Source organism: Coregonus clupeaformis, chromosome 16 (genome assembly GCF_020615455.1).
Source record: "Coregonus clupeaformis isolate EN_2021a chromosome 16, ASM2061545v1, whole genome shotgun sequence".
Classification (NCBI taxonomy): domain Eukaryota; kingdom Metazoa; phylum Chordata; class Actinopteri; order Salmoniformes; family Salmonidae; genus Coregonus; species Coregonus clupeaformis.
In genome coordinates this window covers 43,829,113-43,853,102 of record NC_059207.1, presented here as the reverse complement: position 1 = coordinate 43,853,102, position 23,990 = coordinate 43,829,113, and the positions used below count along the sequence as shown (strand labels likewise).

General features: G+C 41.3%; 1 protein-coding gene across 4 annotated transcripts in view; it reads right to left on the bottom strand.

The window, feature by feature from the left end:
• Positions 1-4,331: 4,331 nt before the first annotated feature.
• The window catches only part of nsd3 (nuclear receptor binding SET domain protein 3), a 49,066-nt gene continuing 29,407 nt past the window's right edge, over positions 4,332-23,990 (bottom strand). For all 4 annotated transcript variants that reach the window (XM_041901244.2, XM_045225736.1, XM_045225737.1 and 1 more), the window contains 2 exons: positions 5,472-5,676; positions 4,332-5,367 (listed from right to left, as the gene is read on the bottom strand). In XM_041901244.2, coding sequence (XP_041757178.2) covers positions 5,108-5,367; positions 5,472-5,676 — 465 coding nt within the window. In that variant the 3' untranslated portion in view covers positions 4,332-5,107. The remainder of the gene's footprint in view (positions 5,368-5,471; positions 5,677-23,990) is intronic.

The window sequence follows — 23,990 nt, the reverse complement described above, 5'->3', positions numbered from 1 at the left end:
ACAAATTTGTTTACATCTCTGCTAGTGAGCATTTCTCCTTTGCCAATATAATCCATCCATGACAGGTGTTGCGTATCATGAAGCTGATTAAACAGCATGATAATTACATAGGTGCACCTTGTGATGGGGACAATAAAAGGCCACTAAAATGTGAAGTTTTGTCACACAACACAATGCCACAGATGTCTCAAGTTTAAGGGAGCGTTTTAGAGATTTTGGCAGTATGTCAAACCGGCCTCACAACTGCAAACATGTGTAACCACGTCAGGCCAGGACCTCCTCATCTGGCTTCTTCACCTGCGGGATCATCTGAGACCAGCCACCCAGACAGCTGGTGAAACTGTGGGTTTGCACAACTGAAGAATTTCTGCACAAACTGTCAGAAACCGTCTCAGAGAGGCTCATCTGCGTGTGTGTCGTCCTCACCAGGGTCTTGACCTGACTGCAGTTTGGTGTCGTAACCGACTTCAGTGGGCAAATGCTCACATTCGATGGTCACTGGAATGCTGGAAAAGTGTGCTCTTCACGGATGAATCCCGGTTTCAACTGTACCAGGCAGATGGCAGACAGCGTGTACGGCGTTGTGTGGGTTAGCGGTTTTCTGATGTCAACGTTGTGAACAGAGTGCCCCATGGTGGCGGTGGGGTAATGGTATGGGCAGGCATAAGTTACGGACAACACAATTGCGTTTGATCGATGACAATTTGAATGCACAGAGATACCGTGACAAAATCCTGAGGCCCATTGTCGTGCCATTCATCCGCCGCCATCACCTCATGTTTCAGCATCATAATGCATGGCCCCATGACGCAAGGATTTGTATACAATTTCTGGAAGCTGAACATTTCCCAGTTCTTCCTGCCAATATCCAGCAACTTCGCACTGCCTTTGAAGAGGAGTGGGACAACATTCAACAGGCCACAATCAACAGCCTGATCAACTCTATGTGAAGGATATGTGTCGCGTTGCATGAGGCACATTTTTTGGAGGTCACACCAGATACTGACTGGTTTTCTGATCCACACCCCTACCTTAATTTTTTTAAGGTATCTATGAACCACCGAAGCATATCTGTATTCCCAGTGAAATCCATAGATTAGGGCCTAATGAATTTATTTCAATTGACTGATTATGAGCTGTAACTTACGAAAATCTTTGAAATTGTTGCATGTTGCGTCTATAATTTTTTTCAGTATGTATGTACACTACCAGTCAAAAGTTGACACACCTACTCATTCAAGGGGTTCTCTTTATTTTTACTATTTTCTACATTGAAGAATAATAGTGAAGACATCAAAACTCTGAAATAACACATATGTAATAATGTAGTAACATTTTTTTGTTTTTTACTAATCAAAATATATTTTATATTTGAGATTCTTCAAATAGCCACCCTTTGTCTTGATGACAGCTTTGCACACTCTTGGCATTCTCTCAACCAGCTTCATGAGGTAGTCACCTGGAATGCATTTCAATTAACAGGTGTGCCTTCTTAAAAGTTAATTTGTGGAATTTCATTCCTTCTTAATGCGTTTGAGCCAATCAGTTGTGTTGTGACAAGGTAGGGGTGGTATACAGAAGATAGCCCTATTTGGTAAAATACCAAGTCCATATTATGGCAAGAACAACTCAAATAAGCAAATAGAAACGACAGTCCATCATTACTTTAAGACATGAAGGTTTCTTCAAGTGCAGTCGCAAAAACCATCAAGCGCTATGATGCAACTGGCGCGCATGAGGACCGCCACAGGAATGGAAGACCCAGAGTTACCTTTGCTGCAGAGGATAAGTTCATTAGAGTTACCAGCCTCAGAAATTGCAGCCCAAATAAACGCTTCACAGAGTTCAAGTAACAGACACATCTCAACATCAACTGTTCAGAGGGGACTGTGTGAATCAGGCCTTCATGGTCGAATTGCTGCAAAGAAACAACTACTAATGGACACCAATAAGAAGAAGAGACCTGCTTGGGCCAAGAAACATGAGTAATGGACATTAGACCGATGGATATCTGTCCTTTGGTCTGGAGTCCAAATTGGAGATTTTTGGTTCAAACCGCAGTGTGTCTTTGTGAGACGCGGTATGGGTGAATGGATGATCTCCGCATGTGTATTTCCCACCATAAAGCATGGAGGAGGTGGTGTTATGGTGTGGGGGTGCTTTGCTGGTGACACTGTGTGATTTATTTAGAATTCAAGGCACGCTTAACCAGCATGGCTACCACAGCATTCTGCAGTGATACGCCATCCCATCTGGTTTGGGCTTAGTGGGACTATCATTCGTTTTTCAACAGGACAATGACCCAACACACCTCCAGGCTGTGTAAGGGCTATTTTACCAAGGAGAGTGATGGAGTGCTGCATCAGATGACCTGGCCTCCACAATCCCCTGACCTCAACCCAATTGAGACGGTTTGGGATGAGTCGGATGGCAGAGTGAAGGAAAAGCAGCCAACAAGTGCTCAGCATATGTGGGAACTCCTTCAAGACTGTTGGAAAAGCATTCCAGGTGAAGCTGGTTGAGAGAATCCAAGAGTGTGCAAAGCTGTCATCAAGGGAAAGGGTGGCTATTTGAAGAATCTCAAATATAAAATATATTTTGATTTGTTTAACACTTTTTTGGTTACTACATGATTCCATATGTTTTATTTCATAGTTTTGATGTCTTCACTATTATTCTACAATGTACAAAATAGTAAAAATAAAGAAAAACACTTGAATGAGTAGGTGTCCAAACTTTTGACTGGTACTGTATGTATGTATGTATGTATGTATGTATGTATGTATGTATGTATGTACACGCACACACACACAAACTGCCTTCAGAAAGTATTCACACCCGTTGACTTTTTCCACATTTTGTTATGTTACATCCTGAATTTTAAATGGATTAAATTTGAGATTTTTTGGTAACTGGCCTACACACAATACCCCATAATGTCAAAGTGGAATTATGTTTTTTGAATTTTTTACAAATTCATTAAAATGAAAAGCTGAAATGCCTTGAGTCAATAAGTATTCAAAACCTTTCTTATGATAAGCCTAAATAAAAGTTCAGGAATAAACATTTGCTTAACAAGTAACAATAAAAGTTGCATGGATTCACTGTGTGCAATATTATAGTGTTTACCTCATCTCTGTACCCCACACATACAGATAATTGTAAGGTCCCTCAGTCGAGCAGTGAATTTCAAACAGAGGCCAGGGTGGTTTTCCAATGCCTCGCAAAGAAGGGCACCTATTGGTAGATGGGTAAAAAAAATAAGAAAAAAAAGCACACACTAATATCCCTTTGAGCATGGTGAAGTTATTAATTACTCTTTGGATGGTGTATCAATACACCCAGTCACTACAAAGATACAGGCATCCTTCCTGATTCAGTTGCTGGATAGGAAGGAAACCGCTCAGGGATTTCACCTTGAGGACAATGGTGACTTTAAAACATTTACAGAGTTTAATGGCTGTGAAAGGAGAAAACTGAGGATGGATCAACAACATTATAGTTACTCCACAATACTAACCTAATTGACAGAGTGAAAAGAAGGAAGCCTGTAGAGAAGAAAAATATTCCAAAACATGCATCCTAAAGGCACTAAAGTAATACTGCAAAAAATGTGGCAAAGCAATACACTTTTTGTCCTGAATACAAAGTGTTATGTTATGTTTGGGGCAAATCCAACACATTACGGAGTACCACTCTCCATATTTTTAAGCATAGTGGTGGCTGCATCATGTTATGGGTATGCGTGTAATCATTAAGGACTGGGGAGTTTTTCAGGAGAAAAAAGAAACGAAATGGAGCTAAGCACAGGCAAAATCCTAGATTAAACCTGGTTCACTCTGCTTTCCACCAGACACTGGGAGATGAATTCACCTTTCAGCAGGACAATAACTTAAAAAACAAGGCCAAATCTACACTGGAGTTGCTTACCAAGACAGTGAATGTTCCTGTGTGGCCGAGTTACAGTTTTGACTTAAAATCTGCTTGAAAATCTATTGCAAGACATGACAATGGTTGTTTAGCAATGATCAACAACCAATTTGACAGAGCTTGAAGAATTCTGAAAATAATAAATGGGCAAATACTGCACAATTCAGGTGTGCAAAGCTCTTAGAGACTTACCCAGAAAGACTCACAGCTGTAATCGCTGCCAAAGGTGATTCTAACATGTATTGACTCAGGGGTGTGAACACTTATGTTAATTAAATATGTATTTTTCAATAAATGTGCAGAAATGTCTAAAAACATGTTTTCACTTTGTCATTATGGAGTATTGTGTGTAGATGGGTGAGAAAAAATATATATTTAATCCGTTTTGAATTCAGGCTGTAACAACAAAATGTGGAATAATTCAAGGGGTATGAATACTTTCTGAAGGCACTGTGTATATATATATATATTAATAAGTATATCAAAAACAGGTATAAGGAATGTCGGAATATAGCGTGATCCTGAAAATGGCACAAATCTATTTTCTTCTCGTTGTGAAAAGAGACACAGATGGGGATAGCTAGATCATGTCTGGAGTGATGAGGGTGGTAGATGAGTGTTGGGCCTGGCTCTGCTGGCTCACCAACACACAGCAAAGCCTTCTGGGGATCTGAAGCGGTCCCTGGCAATGGGCCACTAGCAACCCCAGCACACAGGAAGTAAACAAAGAGAAAAGCAGCATGGTGGAAAAAGGTTTAAACCCCCTCTCCATCCCCCTCACAGAGTTCTTCAAAGTGCCGGTAACCAAGAACACTAACTGAGTTTCCACAGTTAGTGTTGACATAATCACACTGAAGTGGTGAAACTGAAACACTGGTTATTTGGGGTGATGTCTGGCACACCTCTCCATCTCCCCTTGCCCTCTCCTCCACTCCCACCATCCTTAGATAGAGGAGCTCTGCTCCGCTCTCTGATATAGAACCACTGACTACTCACACCAAGTCTGCGCCTGTCAGTCCTTCGGTCTGTCAGTCATTCTGTCCAGCCCATGGGAATATCAGGTGTAACTGTTGGCTGAAGTTCTGGTCTCTTCCACTTGATAGCATATCTCTAATCACACCCTATGCTCCATTTCTAGTGCACTATATTAGGGAATAGGGTGCGATTTGAGACAGCTTTACTCTCTGTCCTCCTGGCTGGGCTCCTCTTTGATGCTGGCCGTACCAGGGGGGTGTCTGTGAGTGTGTGGGGGGTTGGCGTTGGGGCCCAGGGGGCTGAGAGGATCGTGGTTGGAGCAGCAGGGGCGACCCTCCAGGGTAGAGGGGGTGAGAGCTCCCCCCTCATGTTCCCGGCAGAAGGAGCGAGGGCAGAAGTCACAGAGGGATGAGGCGGGGACACCACACACACTGCAGTCATGCCATGGGCACTCCCAACGACCTAAACACACACAAAGAGAAGGTTATTAATGTACACACACACACACACACACACACACACACACACACACACACACACACACACACACACACACACACACACACCGTATGGGGGTTTGGTGAGGTTGAGACAAAGCAGGTGATAAGCTTTAGGGCAGTCCTTCTTGTCACACATGACCAGCTCCCCTCCCTCTCCGCAGCAGAAGCAGATGTACTCATGTGTGCGTTTCCCTTCCGGTCGCAGCTTACGCTTCTTGGGCTTCAGCTTAGCGTTTCTCGCCTTCTCCTCCTTCTCCATCACCACTGCACTCTGACAGACAGAAAAACAACGTCAAACAATAGGCTCAGAGGATCATTTTTTCTTGTGTGACTATTAATATATATATTTATAATGGGGTGGGGGGGGTAAAAAGGTACAATATAGAAATTCATATAATTTCATATTTCGTTTGTATTCACCTTTGGGCTTGCCCTACCCCAATTTTTTTTTAAAGGTACATAAATACAAAGTATTGATCAATATGATCGTATTACAGACAAAAAAATAAAGAATAGTACGTAAAGGAAAATAAACAAAAAGTGAGCCTCCCATCCCATTCCCCCAACACATCTCCATCCACCCCCCAAAGGACATCCCACCAACATGACAACTGTGGGAAGCATTGGAGTCAACATGGGCCAGTATCCCTGTGGAACTATTTCGACACCTTGTAGAGTCCATGCCCCGACGAATTGAGGCTGTTATATACAGTACCAGTCAAAAGTTTGGACACGCCTACTCATTCCAGGGTTTTTCTTTATTTTTACTATTTTCTACATTGTAGAATAATAGTGAAGACATCAAAACTATAAAATAACACATATGGAATCATGTAGTAACCCCAAAAAAGTGTTAAACAAATCAAAATATATTTTATATTTGAGATCTTCAACGTAGCCACCCTTTGCCTTAATGACAGCTTTGCACACTCTTGTCATTGTCTCAACCAGCTTCACCTGGAATGCTTTTCCAACAGTCTTGAAGGAGTTCCCACATATGCTGAGCACTTGTTGGCTGCTTTTACATCACTCTGCGGTCTAACTCATCCCAAACCATCTCAATTGGGTTGAGGTCGGTGTTTTTGGAGGCCAGGTCATCTGATGCAGCACTCCATCACTCTCCTTCTTGGTCAAATAGCCCTTACACAGCCTGGAGGTGTGTTGGGTCATTGTCCTGTTGAAAAACAAATGATAGTCCCACTAAGCCCAAACCAGATGGGATGGCGTATCGCTGCAGAATGCTGTGGTAGCCATGCTTGTTAAGTGTGCCTTGAATTCTAAATAAAATCACATACAGCGTCACCATCAAAGCACCCCCGCACCATAACACCTCCTCCTCCAGGCTTCACGGTGGGAACTACACATGTGGAGATCATCCGTTCACCTACTCTGTGTCTCACAAAAGACACTGCGGTTTGAACCAAAAATCTCAAATTTGGACTCATCAGACCAAAGGACAGATTTCCACCGGTCTAATGTCTATTGCTCGTGTTTCTTGGCCCAAGCAGGTCTCTTCTTCTTATTGGTGTCCATTAGTAGTGGTTTCTTTGCAGCAATTTGACCAGGAAGGCCACACAGTCCCCTATGAACAGTTGATGTTGAGATGTGTCTGTTACTTGAACTCTGTGAAGCGTTTATTTGGGCTGCAATTTCTGAGGCTGGTAACTAATGAACTTATCCTCTGTAGCAGAGGTAACTCTGGGTCTTCCATTCCTGTGGCGGTCCTCATGAGCGCCAATTGCATCATAGCGCTTGATGGTTTTTGCGACTGCACTTGAAGAAACTTTCAAAGTGAAATGTTCTGTATTGACTGACCTTCATGTCTTAAAGTAATGATGGACTGTCGTTTCTCTTTGCTTATTTGAGTTGTTCTTGCCATAATATGGACTTGGGTCTTTTACCAAATAGGGCTATCTTCTGTATACCACCCCTACCTTGTCACAATACAACTGATTGGCTCAAACGCATTTAGGAGGAAAGAAATTCCACAAATTAACTTAAGGCACACACGTTAATTGAAATGCATTCCACGTGACTACCTCATGAAGCTGGTTGAGAGAATGCCAAGAGTGTGCAAGGCTGTCATCAAGGCAAAGGGTGGCTACTATATATAAAATATATTTTGATTTGTTACTACATGATTCCATATGTGTTATTTCATAGTTTTGAGGTCTTCACTATTATTCTACAATGTAGAAAATATTAAAAATAAAGAAAAACCCTTGAATGAGTAAGTGTGTCCAAACTTTTGACTGGTACCATCCATCCACACACACACACATCCACACACACTGGCTTGCAAAAGTATTCACCCCCCTTGGCAATTTTCCTATTTTGTTGCCTTACAACCTGGAATTTAAATTGATTTTTAGGGGGTTTGTATCATTTGATTTACACAACATGCCTACCACTTTGAAGATGTGAAATATGTTTTATTGTGAAACAAACAAGAAATAAGACAAAACAAAAAACTTGAGCGTGCATAACTATTCACCTCCCCAAAGTCAATACTTTGTAGAGCCACCTTTTGCAGCAATTACAGCTGCAAGTCTCTTGGGGTATGTCTCTATAAGCTTGGCACATCTAGCCACTGGGATTTTTGCCCATTCTTCAAGGCAAAACTGCTCCAGCTCCTTCAAGTTGGATGGGTTCCGCTGGTGTACAGCAATCTTTCAGTCATACCACAGATTCTCAATTGAATTGAGGCCTGGGCTTTGACTAGGCCATTGCAAGACATTTAAATGTTTCCCCTTAAACCACTCAAGTGTTGCTTTAGCAGTATGCTTAGGGTCATTGTCCTGCTGGAAGGTCAAACTCCGTCCCAGTCTCAAATCTCTGGAAGACTGAAACAGGTTTCCCTCAAGAATTTCCCTGTATTTAGCACCATCCATCATTCCTTCAATTCTGACCAGTTTCTCAGTCTCTGCCGATGAAAAGCATCCCCACAGCATGCTGCCACCACCATGCTTCACTGTGGGGATGGTGTTCTCGGGGTGATGAGAAGTGTTGGGTTTGCGCCAGACATTTTTCCTTGATGGCCAAAAAGCTCAATTTTTGTCTCATCTGACCAGAGTACCTTCTTCCATATGTTTGGGGAGTCTCCCACATGGCCTTGGCGAACACCAAACGTGTTTGCTTATTTTTTTATTTAAGCAATGGCTTTTTTCTGGCCACTCTTCCGTAAAGCCCAGCTCTGTGGAGTGTACGGTTAAAGTGGTCCTATGGACAGATAATCCAATCTCCGCTGTGGAGCTTTGCAGCTCCTTCAGGGTTATCTTTGGTCTCTTTGTTGCCTCTCAGATTAATGCCCTCTGTAGTATCTGAACAATTTATAGCTTTGGCTGAGGTTTTCATATGGTTGGTTAAATGAACTCTACTGTGCTGAAACATCTGGAAAGTGTTACTATAGGGGCCCCCTAAAACAGTGGAGGCCAGGGATTGGTCTATTCAAAACACGCCATTTTGTGTTACATTGGATATATACCATGTTGGAACAAAGGACGGGGAGAGCTATCATATTTGAGATTGGGTTTCGTGGCTCTCCAGACTCTGCAGAAGTCTGTAAATTGATGCTGTAATCTATGATGTAATAAAAGTTATAATCAAGTACAGTGTCAGTGGATTCCTTGTCAACACAGCATTGCAGCATGTTCGGCCACCACAGAAATTGGCGACGAGGATTTTGGGACGTGTTGCGTCTATTTCAGCGTTGCATCATGGGCTCCGAGATGACTCTCGCTCCAGAGTCCGGCGGATAAGGGTGAGCTTTCTCACCACTTTGGGCACTGGTCAGTTCGTGTGGCTGTGTGTGTGCGTTGGGGGATGCACCGTTGAGAACTTGTGTGTGCGCCTTGCAGTTTTTTGCTGTGTGATAAGATTCCGTTCTAAATTTCTAAATTTGTTTGCGTTGGAAACAACGCAAACAAGGGGGAGTGTGAATATAATACAAGATCTAAGGAAAAAAGGAATTGATAACACTGGGCCCAGGGAAATTGGCTTGAATAAAATTAAAGGGAAAAGGAATAGAATGAAGGAATAGGACAAGGAACTAAGGAAAAATGTATTCCGTTAGGATGTCGCTGATCTACGGAAGCCCTCAAACGAGGCGATCATTAGATGGGCCACAAATCCTGGAGAGTCACTAGGTGAATTTTCAGGTCAGTTCAAAGAACTGTGAGATTGTAGAATATACATTCAATTGTATGTTACCTCTCGGTATATAGTTGACGAGCTATATGTCCGAAGTAGCCTCTCATTGAATATCTGCAACTCAAGGTAGCACAAATTTAGGAAGGACTATAAAGGAAATAGGAGCGACGGAAGCATGCGGTATGAATGGATGCATTCTTGTTGATTATGTGTGTGTGAGAGAAAGAGAGTGTGTGTTAATTACGGTTAAAACCTTATGAGTCTCCATTTGAGAGAACGTTTTCAAATTTGTTAAAAAACTATGAGCCCCCGGGAGGACGTTATGATTGTATAGAGAGGATTTGTAATGGATAAGAAAATGAGTATAAAATCTGCGGATTGGAGTAGAATGGGTGAAGAAAGAGGAGAGAGAAAATAGACTATAGTTACGTTAAAAAACTTCGAAGTAGGATTTGTGTTCTATGTTTTGTGTTGGTTTGTGCGTTTTGTTCAGTGTTACTGTTTGTCTGTGTTGGAAAGAACGGAGGGACAGCTGGTCTGTCTGCTGTTTGACTTAGAGAAAAGTTACTGTGGGAGAGCTCCTCTCACCTTGAAATCGCACTAGCAAATGAGCTGCGCATGTGTGGGATTTTATGAGTTTAGAGTTGCATAGAGCGAATAGGCCACTCCCCTGCCTGCACTGAGCTGCTGGGAGACGCAGACTTATAGCTGAAAAAGAAAGGGGGAGACTTTGAGTACACACAATAAATTATTCTGTTAAGTGGCTGTTGCTTAACTATGAAACCATTTGATTGAGATCCATTGAATTTATAAATGAAAAAAATAAAATAAAAAAATATTATTGCACTATTTATAATATTCCTGAGTTAAGCTGTTTGTTTATTTCTTAGCGCAAATGTGAACATAGGTATGTCTAAAAGGGTATTGTATGGTTTAAATAACCCAGTGAGTGCATAAAATACTAAATTCTTGTCTGTTTCTTTTGTTCTCCTGTGATGTGAGAAACGAGAAGGAGGAGACAGAGAGAGAGGAGGTGCTGACCAGTGCGTCACGCGACAGCGTGTGCTGCCCAGGATCCAGTCCAATTAAGGCCAGTACTGTTCTATCCACAAACTTACTTACCCCTACAGGATATAATAGATACATTGTGTATGCATATAATATTTCATGTTGTGACCATTTGGCAGGGACTTGGCAACAGACTGATCAATTGATGTAATTGAGAATTGCACATTAGGGTTTTTTGTGCATGGGTTGTTTTGATTAGAGTTGTGTTGGAAATCCAGCACTGAGATTATTCTGTAAAATTAAAGTGATTGGGTGCTTATTAAGCAATTGGTTTGTGGGTGCTGTAGTGTTGCTGGATTACAGGTCTTTCTTTTTTGATTGCTCTGAAGTTGACTAGTTTCCTTTACCTTTCTTTATCGGATGTGGTAAGATTGCCACTATTCAATAATTTGGTAGAAGAAAAAAAAATAGGAGGGAATGATAAGCTACATAGCTTAAAGTATTTTTTGGTTTACAAATTAATTAGTTTAAAATAATAATAATAATAATAATAATAATAATAATACAATAATTCACAATAAAGGAATATAAAAGAGTTGTTACAATGGGGAAAAAGGACATCAAAACTATGAAAGTAATTACTCCTGTTGATGTAGTAAAAAATAGTAATCCTCTAGTTAATGGTATTGCAAGGTTATCTGGAAAATGGAATAAACGTTGGCCTGACATTGACAAAAACTGATAAAAGATACAAAAGATAAGAGACAGAGGTATAGAGAAAATGGCAAAAGAGGCGAAGGTAACAGAAAAACTAATGGCAGAAGTCAATACACCTTTCTCACATATGGATTCAGCAAAAAGACCCCCACCTTACGAGGAAGAAATAGAGTTTAAGGATGTCTATCCTCAGCTTCCAGTGATCATTCAGGAGGGTGATTATTGCATCAGAGATGAAGATGAAAGAATAATAGAGAGAGGACAAGCAGAAACGACCATAAAGATTAATCCAAACTCCAAAAGTAAGAAGACAATGACATGTCTGGAAACTAAGGGTAGAGTGAGGTTCAGGAGGATGGAATTTGAAGATGATGATGATCACAGTGATTCAGAAGAGATCATGGGTGGATATGACCCTGTGATCAGACGGAGGTTGGCCAGAGCGGAAAGAAGGGGTGATGGAAGTTGGAAGAAGAAGGATACAAGAGAGCCGAGCTCTGATGAAAGTGAAGATGGAGACAGCGATGAAAATTTGGAGATTAAAGGTGCTTCATGTTCAAGAGGATTTTATCCTCCAATGACTAGCACAGAAGAAATAGAAAGAGATATGGATCGATGAAGAAGTAAGAGAATTGGAAGAACAACTCAAGAAGCTGAAGATACAGAAGGAAAAACTGCTGAAAAAAAGAATCCCAAAAATGTCAGAGGAAGGATACATTGCGGACAAGAAAAGGGAGCACAAGTAAGAAGATGATGCCAGTGATAATTAGAGGACAGAACCTGGAGTATAAGCCTTTGAAGAATACCGATATGTCAGATATACTTGAGAAGCTGCCTACTCTTCAAGATGGAGCATATCCTTGGATTTCAAAGTTGGAAGAAATTACGGTGGGAACACAATCTGCCATAGGAGACATTAAGAGACTTTTGGCTAATCTCCTTGGGATTCCAGGGATGGAAGACATTTTTCAGAGAGCTGGACTTAATCGATATGTGGGGACTGCGGTGAATGATCCTGAGTTGTTAGCTGCAAGTAGAAATAGGCTGTGGAGAGCACTGAAAAGATACATTTCCAACAAATGTGCATCGTGACAATATTCTGATTGACCCACTAGGACAACAAGAAAATCCGAGAGCCTATGTGTCAAGAGCTCATCAAGTGTGGAGAAATATTACTGGAAATGATCCAGATGTGAGTCAAATAGAGCAGTCAATTTTGCAAGCTAAATTGCAGATGGGGCTGCCCTCACCAGTAAGGAGAAAACTGGCAGAGGTGGTTGGACTTGGAAGCATGACAAAAGGTGTCTATACAGATCATATAGCCCATCAAGTGGATCTATACAGGAAAAAGGAACACAACCAGAAAGAACAGGACCAAGAAACTCTCAGAAAACTCAATCAAATACAACTGGTGGAGAATAAGAAGAAGGAGAATAAATAGGCTTTGGTTATGCAGAATCAGTGTTCACCAAATCAACAATCACTGCTACAGCTTCAACCGAACCAGTTCCAACTGCAATTGTCCTAGCCACCACTAGCGGTACCAGTTGTTTCATATCCACAGCCAGTTTCTGGACAGACACAGAATTGGAGAGGAAGAGGACGAGAAGGCTTAGGAAGAGGAAGAGGAGGAAGATTTAATCCCTACTTCCAGCAATCTTCTGAAGTGTGTTATAATTGTGGACAGGTTGGTCACTTTGCCCGTGAGTGTAATGGGCCAGGAGGAAACACCAGAGGGAATTTCAGAGGAAGATACAGGGGCCAGTCAAGATCATTTGGAGGACCGGTGAACCCTTATAGGGGCCCGGAGCAAGGATTCTAGAGGTGCCCAGAAGATCCGAAAGGGGGGTGTCAGCTGGTAGCATCAGGACTGGAAAAAGATCCAACAATTGAGGTGAAAGTAAACAACCAACCATTGGAAGTGATGGCGGATAGCGGAGCTGCTTTTACCTGTGTTCGGCTTGAAGATGCTACACATCACACTATGTCCAATCAACTGATTTGGACAATTGGATTTGAGGGAGTGAAACAGCTGATTCCTCTTACGGAACCAATTGAGCTCTGCTATAAAAATCTGAAAACTACCATACCTATACTGGTATCGGAACATACACCTATTGCATTGTTGGGAAGAGATGCATTGTGTAGATTGAATTGTACAATAAAATGTACGCCAGACGGCTGTCTGGTAGAAGTGCCAAAAGAAAAGGTTTACCAATTGTTGATGACGACAGAGATTGACTCTTCTTCAGTATTTTGGATTGGAAATCTCAGTGCAGATTTTTTGAAGCAGGCTAAGATATGGGAGAAATTAATTGTGGCAAAAATGCCAGATGCGAGGCTTCCTGAAAATCAATTTCATTGTACACTCAAGTATTTCAAGAATGCTGGCCAATCGAACTCAGAGGAATGGTTGAGTCATCAACCAAAGAAAGTTCAACTCAACTCATGTTGCATAATTTTAGGACCACAAGGAGCAGCTATGAAGATAAACACAGACGATTATCTGGATAAAGAATTTGAGATTGAGAAGAGTGTGCCACGTGACCTTGTTGGTTTCTGAAGACTATGAGCAGAAGCATATAGGAGAAATGATGACAGAAGCAGAGAAAGCTGTTTTCGTACCGATGAAAGAGAATTTGGCGATTTGGAGGAGTGAAAATCAGCGATTTCTCAAAAGGACAGCCACAAGCTGTATGGATGACACGTGAATCTTTTTGCAGTGTGAAGATGGATTCAGACTCTATGAAAGAGGAGATGTTGCAACAAGTTCCAGAAGGTTTGTGGTCTCAACACAGTGCCGATATTGGACTTGTGAAATCAGCCCAACCGGTGAAAGTTGAACTTCGACCAGGAGCCAGACCTCCTTGGAAGAATCAGTATCCATTGAAAGATGAAGCAATCCAAGGGATCGAACCACAAATTGAAGGACTTTCGAAAGCAGGTGTTTTGAGGACAATAAGAAATCCTCAGAGTAACACACCTTTGTTGCCTTTGAAGAAACCTGATGAGACTTATCGTATGGTTCATGATTTGATAGCAGTGAATGAAGTAGGGACCTTTGAGAGCTATGGTTAAAGATACTGGGAGTGGTCAACTCCATAGCAATCTTTCCTGGACACAGGAAGGCCTTGTAGCATTTGAAACGATCTAACAGAGGTTACAAGAGGCACCAGCACTCACACTACCAGACTACTCTAAGAATGTCTTGCTATATGTGTCTACTTCTACTGGAGGTAAATATGCAAGTGCAGTTCTTTGTCAGCCGACAGGTACAGGGACGAATCCTCAACCTATTTCCTACTACCTATTCAGAAGTAGAACTAGGGCTACCACTGTGCTACAGAGCAATGGTGGGAGTATAATCAATGTATGACAAAGCATCATCTGTTACGATGGGTTACCCAGTAACAATTCTTACCCATCATAGTCTCAGAAATCTTCTGAACTATGGAAAATATACATTGACTATGCCTAGGCTCAGAGACTATCAAAGGCTCTTAGAGCAGGAAGATGTCACCCTAGTGAGGTGTGATACGGTGAATCCAGCCGAGAATTTGCCAACTTCAGAGGATGGTGAGCCACATGATTGTGTTCAAGAAGCAGAGAAATACTAGAGGCTTAGATCAGATTTGCAAGCCCTTCCATTACGTGAGGCAGACCTGGAGTATTGGACTGATGGGTCTTGTTATCGTGTGGGAGATAAATTGTGTGCTGGCTATGCAGTAGTTAAAGCCCAAGGAACTGGATTTGTTGTTGAAAAGGCTGAAGTAATACCACAGCCTGCATCAGCACAACTTGCTGAACTTGTGGGGCTAACAGAAGAGTGTTTGTTAGCAGAAGGAAAGCGAGTGACGATATATACTGATTCTGCATATGCACATAGTGTATGTCATTTATTTGGAGCAGTGTGGAAAGGTCGAGGGTTTAAGAAAACGGATGGTTCTCCGATACAACATAATGCGCAAATAATGAAATTGTTGCATGCTATGATGAAGCCTAAAGAGATAGCGATAGCTAAGTGTGCAGCTTATAAAACAGATGTGTCAAAAGTCACACAAGGGAACAAAGCTGCTGATGAAGCTGCAAAAGCCGTCACAGGAGCGGACAAATTGGGCAAGGATTTTCTGGTCACTCATGGAGTGGACTTGGAAGACAAAATTACGCTTAAGGATGTGATTTTGATGCAGGAAGCTGCGTCTACGATTGACAAACAGTTATGGCTAGACCGAGGTGCTGTCAAAGATGCTACTGGTCTTTGGAGAAACGATGAGGGGTTGATAGTAGCGCCTCTAGACCTATTAGGTCTGATGATTCAGGAAGCACATGGGTTAGCTAATGTTGCAAGGGGGGAGGTTAGGAGAAAGATCACAAAGGAGTATGGTTTTTGGGCACCATATTTGCTTGAAAAAGGTTGACTATATCATAGGCAGGTGCACAATCTGTCTGAAAAATAATGTTCGCAGGGCTGTGACTGTTCTTCCTGGTTACATTCCTACACCGAGAGGTCCTATGCGTGAGTTGGTTATCGACTTTGTTGATATGATAAAACCAATTGAAGGGAAAAGATATGCTGGTGGTTGTAGATAGATTTTCACGATGGCCGGAGGCCTGTGCATCCAAGCGAAAAGAAGTGGGTTGCCAAGTTTTTGTGTAAAGAAGTCATAAGCAGGTGGGGATTTCCCGATCTAATATCCTCAGCTAATGGGACAGAGTTTTGTGGATAAATCAGTGAAATTGATTTTTCTAAAATTGGGAAAAAGTCAGACCAAAACGTTACGAAAACTAGGGTTGAAGTAACTCTAGGAAATTTTGAATATCTGATTGTGTGATAATTTTCACATTTATTTGCATGTTGTTGTGAGATTTAGTGTTTTCTTATGAATCAAAGGGGGAAAATGGAATGTGATTCATTTTATATCATTTTTATATTCTTTTTGGTATTGATGTTTTAATTTTCATTGCTTTGCAAAAGATACTGGTTGGTGTTTTCTTTTCTTCCAGAAGAATATGGGGATGTGTAGAGTGGGATTCAAATTGCATTGAAAGTCGACACTGCTGAGGAGCTGCAGTGTAGTGGACTACATTCCAGTGTCTGCACTGATATGAATACATATTTGCATGTGTAATACATAATTTGTGTCATATTCTTTCTGTATTAATTGTTTGAAGAATGATGGTTTTGTGGTTGGGTACATGTGGGGACCTCAGATGTTTTTGTTTTTTTCGTGGATGCTTAGGGATATTGGGTCTAGGCAGGGACAGAGAGAATCCACAGGAGGGTCCGATGGGTCGACCAGCCTGAATGTGGAGGGGTTTTTGATTGCATTTTGTTTTCTGAAGCTTTCATGTGTATTCAATTGCATCATAGCTTAAAATGCATTGATAAAGATTTATAAATTGATCTGGAGTACTTAAGTGGTCGCCTGGGGCAGAGGGGCCGTGAGAGAATTTTACTGTCTTGATTGATGGATATTTGGAAAGAAAGCTGCCAGACAGGTTTTTCGCTCTTACACTCCATAACAATTAGTTTACACGTCATAAAACTGTGTTCACACTCCATAAACTTGGTTTTATTGGTAAAGTTACACAAGATTTGTCATAATCCTATTCTTTTTGTTTTCGAGACTTAATTAGTCTCGAAGGGGGGAAATATGTAGTATCTGAACAATTTATAGCTTTAGCTGAGGTTTTCATATGGTTGGTTAAATGAACTCTACTGTGCTGAAACATCTGGAAAGTGTTACTATAGGGGCCCCCTAAAACAGTGGAGGCCAGGGATTGGTCTATTCAAAACACGCCATTTTGTGTTACATAGGATATATACCATGTTGGAACAAAGGACGGGGAGAGCTATCATATTTGAGATTCGGTTTCGTGGCTCTCCAGACTCTGCAGAAGTCTGTAAATTGATGCTGTAATCTATGATGTAATACAAGTTATAATCAAGTACAGTGTCAGCGGATTCCTTGTCAACACAGCATTGCAGCATGTTCGGCCACCACACCTCCTTGCCTGGTCCGTGAGTTTTGGTGGGTGGCAATCTCTTGGCAGGTTTGTTGTGGTGCCATATTCTTTCCATTTATTAAATAATGGATTTAACGGTGCTCTGTGGGATGTTCAAAGTTTCAGACATTTCTTTTTTTACCCAACCGTGATCGGTACTTCTCCACAACTTTGTCCCTGACCTGTTTGGAGAGCTCCTTGGTCTTCATGGTGCCGCTTGCTTGGTGGTGCCCCTTGCTTAGTGGTGTTGCAGACTCTGGGACCTTTCAGAACAGGTGTATATATACTGACATCATGTGACAGATCATGTGACACGTAGATTGCATACAGGTGGACTTTATTTAACGAATTATGTGACTTCTGAAGGTAATTGGTTGCACCAAATCTTATTTAAGGGCTTCATAGTAAAGGGAGTGAATACATATGCACGCAGCACTCCACCAATCAGGCCTTTATGGTAGAGTGGCCAGACGGAAGCCACTCCTCAGTACATGACAGCCTGCTTGGAATTTGCCAAAAGGCACCTAAAGACTCTCAGACCATGAGAAACAAGATTGTCTGGTCTGATGAAACCAAGATTCAACTCCTTGGCCTGAATTTCAAGCGTCACGTCTGGAGGAAACCTGGCACCATCCCTACGGTGAAGCATGGTGGTGGCAGCATCATGCTGTGGGGATGTTTTTCAGCAGCAGGGACTGGGAGACTAGTCAAGATCAAGGCAAAGGTGAACGGAAACAAAGTACAGAGAGATCCTTGATGAAAACCTGCTCCAGAGCTGGGGCGAAGGTTCACCTTCCAACAGGACAACGACCCTAAGCACACAGCCAAGACAATGCAGGAGTGGCTTCGGGACAAGTCTCTGAATGTCCTTGAGTGGCCCAGCCAGAGCCCGGACTTGAACATCTCTGGAGAGACCTGAAAATAGATGTGCAGCGTCGCTCCCCATCCAACCTGACAGAGCTTGAGAGGATCTGCAGAGAAGAATGGGAGAAACTCCCCAAATACAGGTGTGCCAAGCTTGTAGCGTCATACCCAAGAAGACTAAGCTGTAATCGCTGCCAAAGGTGCTTCAACAAAGTACTGAGTAAATGGTCTGAATACTTATGTAAATGTAATATTTCAGTTTTTTATTTTAATACATTTGCAAACATTTCTAAAAACCTGTTTTTGCTTTGTCTTTATGGGGTATTGTGTGTAGATTGATGAGGAAACATTTTTATTTAATCCATTTTAGAATAAGGCTGTAACATAACAAAATGTGGAAAAGGTCAAGGGGTCTAAATACTTTCCAAATGCACTGTATATCAGGGAAGACCACCTCTCCCAGGGCAATAGCAGACACCATATTTATCTTTATACTCAGCCAGGGGGCGGAATAATAATGTATAAACCAATTAAGGATGGGGTGAAATGCTAGTGCCTGTAAATACAATTGAAAGTTTGGTACGGATAGTCCCCTACATCTTTCCCTTGCCATATACATTTTGAAACCGCACTATGGATTTTATCCAATGATTTATATATACAATAGATGATTGATAGGGCCTCCATCTTGGCATCCCTCACCATTGTAAAAAAATATTTTGGAAGCTACAGAAATGCATTTATTAAATGTCTACATTTGTTTTTGCCACGTTTATTCTATTACAGACAGCTTAATGCATACTTTTATATTATATGATGTGAGCTAAACATACAAATAAATGAACAAAAACATTTTCCTTAAAGTGTACTTTTTTTAGATGACTAATGTTACTGTCCCCACTACAACAGAAAAATACTTAAATACATTTAATACTGTAGAATTCCATTCATTCCTATGGAGGACTGCTCCTACTGGGGAGTGCCAATACAGCTGACAGGTGGCTTCAACGCCTCTCAATGGTCAATACATAGCATCACCAATCCAGGGTTTATATACATAATTTATTTTATCCCAATAGCCAGAAGGGGGAGACATGGGAAGCATTGAACTACAGAAATTCAGCCGTGGCAATATATTCATTTTGACAATAGATATTCTGCCAGTTAAAACAACTGGGATGTTAGTCTATCTACGGAGGTCTGATTTAATTGATTTGTGTGTTCTGTTAAAGTTTCTGGCAATGGTTTTCTCTAAGGAAGGAAATATATCTACTCCCAAATATTTAAAATGGGGAACGATTGGGATTCCATAAGAAGAGATGGAGTCCTCCATTGGGGTCTTAAGAGGCAGTAGGGCTGATTTGGTTAGATTAATTTTATAATTTGAGATTAAGCTGAATGTATCTATGATATTCAATGTGTTTGGGAGCGATTGAGATACATTCTCTAGATATAGTAAAATATAGTAAGCGTATAATGAAATTATCAGTAGATTTGAGAGAAATTGGTGTTCTTTCCATCGATTGATGAATTGCCAGGGGTTACATGGTTAATACAAATATCAAAGGAGAAATTGGAATGCCTTGTCTGCTGCTTCTAGTGATTCTGAACAAAGCAGAGCAAATATTGCCCAATACCACTACGGCTGAGGGATTGGCATATAGTATAGGGGCGAGACTGAGTCAAGACAGAGACTGGGAGGGGGACAAGGGGCCCGAGACCGAGTCAAGACCAAGACTGGGAGGGGGACAAGTGGTCCGAGACGAGTCAAGACTGAGACCAGAAAAATGCGAGTCCAATTCAAGACCATGATTGTAATTTTGTCAAATCACCACCATAAGAGTAAAGAATGTCCAGTATTTGTGTTCATATTTCAGAACAACATATGGATTCTTCAGACATTCAAAATAGTGAAAGAAATGCATGCTGAGGGAAAATAGAGGCACTCTACAAATGATTACTAACCCAAACACAGTGGGGAGCAATGGGCCTTCTACGCCTTCAGAGAAGGGCTAAGGATTCATAAAATAATTATATTAATGATAATTATAGTATTATTTTCTATAATGTTCTGATTTAATCTCTTCAGTTTTGTTGGAAAGGGTTAACACTGAAGAGAAAAAATGATCCAATCAGGATTTTTCTTTGCTGGTCTCTGAAGAGATAAATCTAGCTAGCTAAGTCAGCCATTGGCTAGGCCATCAGAAATTAGATAAAGGCATCTGCCATTCAACTGTATTAGGGCAAAATGTTGGAGTGACAGTGGAATCAACCAATCACATTTTGATTTAATGGATGGCACCGTTTTTACAAAAACGTATGGAAACTTCTGCCTTCTTGAAGGCCAACAGGTCACTGCACAATAGCGAGCAGTAGTTTCCGATGGTCTAGCTCTAGCTAGCTTTTGTTGTCGGCTAGTTTTCAGCGGTTGCAGCAGTTGTTAGCTTCTCCCTTTTCAAGAATAACTTAAGTTTCAAATGATCATCATCTGGTGAGTGGAACTGTGTTTTTTATTGCAGCGTGCTTGATGTTGTTAGCCATCTCTTTGAAAATAACTTGTGTGTGAAACATTGCTGCATTTCAAGTGGAACTGACAGCATTTTAGCAATATGAAATCATATTAAAATCTGTTCATATACACCCCAGGAAGAATTACACTTTAAAAAAAAACTTTGACAAGCGACCACTTAGATATTGTCATTTTCACATTTTCATAAATTCTTAGAATGTTTGGGAATTACGTATACTAAGGCATTTGTGAAAATTCTATAGCAATATAGTGGGAAAGCGGCCGTGCATTCGGACAATTAATAGACACTGCAGTAAATAAAACAGAATAAAAACATCTGTCTTGTCCAGGAACGGAGTCTACACAGACCGGTGCGCTATAGCCAATCAGAGATACAGTAGACCTTCATGAAAACAAGCCATTTGCCACACGGGCCTGCCATCATTCACTTTGAACTGGACTGTGTGTTTACAGGCAGTTGCAACAGCGCGACTTTAGATCATTAGAACACATTCGCCAAAAGCCACAAAATACACCTGAATGGATTTATGCAAATATGTAAACACCACAGGAGTCCTCTTACATTTGGGAACTTTACAGTCCTATTGATCAAACAACCATAAAAAGGGTAGGCTCCCTCTCCCTCAGTTATGCACATCAACAAGATCAACAACTAATGCTTGACAGAGCAAGATGAGCTAAAATCTAACGAAGGAAAATTTGATAAACCCTCAAACTTTTTCAGCTAGTTGGCCGTCAGAATTGCACTGATAAACAATGAGGAATTGTAGTCTCCTCGTCCTTCTGCAGCTTGCCTGCCAACGCATGCTTGTCCCAACCAAGCACCCAAGCTAACTGGCTAGCTAGCAACTTCCAGACACAAATGAGAGAACATCTCACTGACAATTTTACTCGCCATAGCAGAGCTGGTTAGGCTGTTTACATGTTATCTAGAGCCTTCTTGACCATTACCTTGTCATATTCAGCGGGTGTTGCGTGTTTGTAAATTATCAGTTGTTCTGCGCTCTGGCACACTCAGATTAGAGTGTTCTGAAATCAGAGTAGATAGCCAGAGTGAATTTGCGAACGCAAGAGATATGCTAACTAGATAACAGTCGTTCAAGTTCTTGCTAACTAACCAAATGACACCTGCATCTCTAGCTGTGTATAGCCACCGAAAACGATATGAGGGGAAAAAGTCAGTCACTCACCCACTCCTCCAATGGCATGATATGACATCCTCCTAGCACCTAGCTAACTATCTAGCTAACGTTAGGATCCGTATTTTTAGCTTGCTACATAAATAGATACGCTAACCTATTAGCCACATTATTACTGACTTGTGATCATTGCCCTTGCTAGTTTGATAGTATTGACATTCCCAGCCTTAGTTACATTCGTATGTTTTTGTCCAGAATATTGACTAATTGAATCTGAAACAGTGCATCCCAAATGGAGGCAGCAAACAATGTACCAGGCCAGCTGTGATTTACAACCTGATAGCAATATTGTACTGGTGAATTATATTAATTATACATTGAACTGCATCCATCTATTCTGCCAATGACGCCTTAGTGTACGTCATAGAATGTTGAGTCAAATAGAACATGTTTTTAAAACCTCTTATGAAGTTGGTTTTGTAGCATAAACTGGGAATTTGATATTTCTGTTTGTTTCATATCTGCAAAGTATTTAAAACGCTGTCAGTTCAACTTTAAACTTTAGGTCACAGGTGACTGTGGGCTAAACGTGAAATATTTTTTGCAACGGGAAGTAAGTTGTACATTTCGTTTGGGAAAGGCTTAATGGTTGTGTTTTTGTATTCTTATGATTGGGATCTACTAGCTTATTATGTCCGAGTTTATGGACTGCTTATCCTTTAACATCATGCTGTGTGTGACTGCTGTCTTTCCATCAGCCCTATGCAGTGGTGCCTGGAGAAGTGGATGTATACCAAAATATTGCCCAAATGTTCCTAAACGGCCCGCCCAGTGAAGGAAAGGCACCCTGTGTGAAGAATCCTGTTTTTTTATAGAGTTTTTCAGATTTTCACTCTCAAAAATCACACTTTTGTTAATAGAAAAAATATATAATGTTCTAAGTCCACAACAATGTTTCAACCACATCAATCTGATTGGGTGGGCCTGTCAGGGCCTGGCTCCCCAGTGGGTCGGCCTCAGTCCACCAAGGCCCATCCATGTCTACACACCTGATGCAAACAGGGCATGATGACAATTACGCACCACAAATAGCCTACTAACCAACACTTTGGACTAAACTTTTTCAATACCACCTGGTTTGCATACCCATTGTTGCCTTAGTTAGCATTTGCTGGTAGATATCATACGTTGAAACGTCTTTCCTACCCTACCGGCTACCGATGTAATTCTTCTGTGAGCTGCTCCATGCCAAAACCAGTTGAGAGCTTCACACTCTTGCTGCCTGCAGATTCTATTCAGCTGAAAATAGGCTGTGTGTGCGGCACGCATGTGAATCTATTTCACGTGCTTTGCGATTGTATAGGCTACTCTGTGCATGATTTCTCTGTTGTACTACATAACTGATAAGTCGATACCTCCACTACACTAATTTGATACGCATCAGAAGTGAGTATACGCAATGCCCACTGAAAAAAGTGGGTATACGGTTTATTCCTGCATATAGCCTCCACTATACAGTGGCTTGCGAAAGTATTCACCCCCCTTGGCATTTTTCCTATTTTGTTGCCTTACAACCTGGAATTAAAATGGATTTTGGGGGGGTTTGTATCATTTGATTTACACAACATGCCTACCACTTTGAAGATGCGAAATATATTTTATTGTGAAACAAACAAGAAATAAGACAAAAAAACTGAAAACTTGAGCGTGCATAACTATTCACTCCCCCCCAAAGTCAATACTTTGTAGAGCCACCTTTTGCAGCAATTACAGCTGCAAGTCTCTTGGGGTATGTCTCTATAAGCTTGGCACATCTAACCACTGGGATTTTTGCCCATTCTTCAAGGCAAAACTGCTCCTGCTCCTTCAAGTTGGATGGGTTCTGCTGGTGTACAGCAATCTTTAAGTTATACCACAGATTCTCAATTGGATTGAGGCCTGGGCTTTGACTAGGCCATTCCAAGACATTTAAATGTTTCCCCTTAAACCACTTGAGTGTTGCTTTAGCAGTATGCTTAGGGTCATTGTCCTGCTGGAAGGTCAAACTCCGTCCCAGTCTCAAATCTCTGGAAGACTGAAACAGGTTTCCCTCAAGAATTTCCCTGTATTTAGCGCCATCCATCATTCTTTCAATTCTGACCAGTTTCCCAGTCCCTGCCGATGAAGAACAAC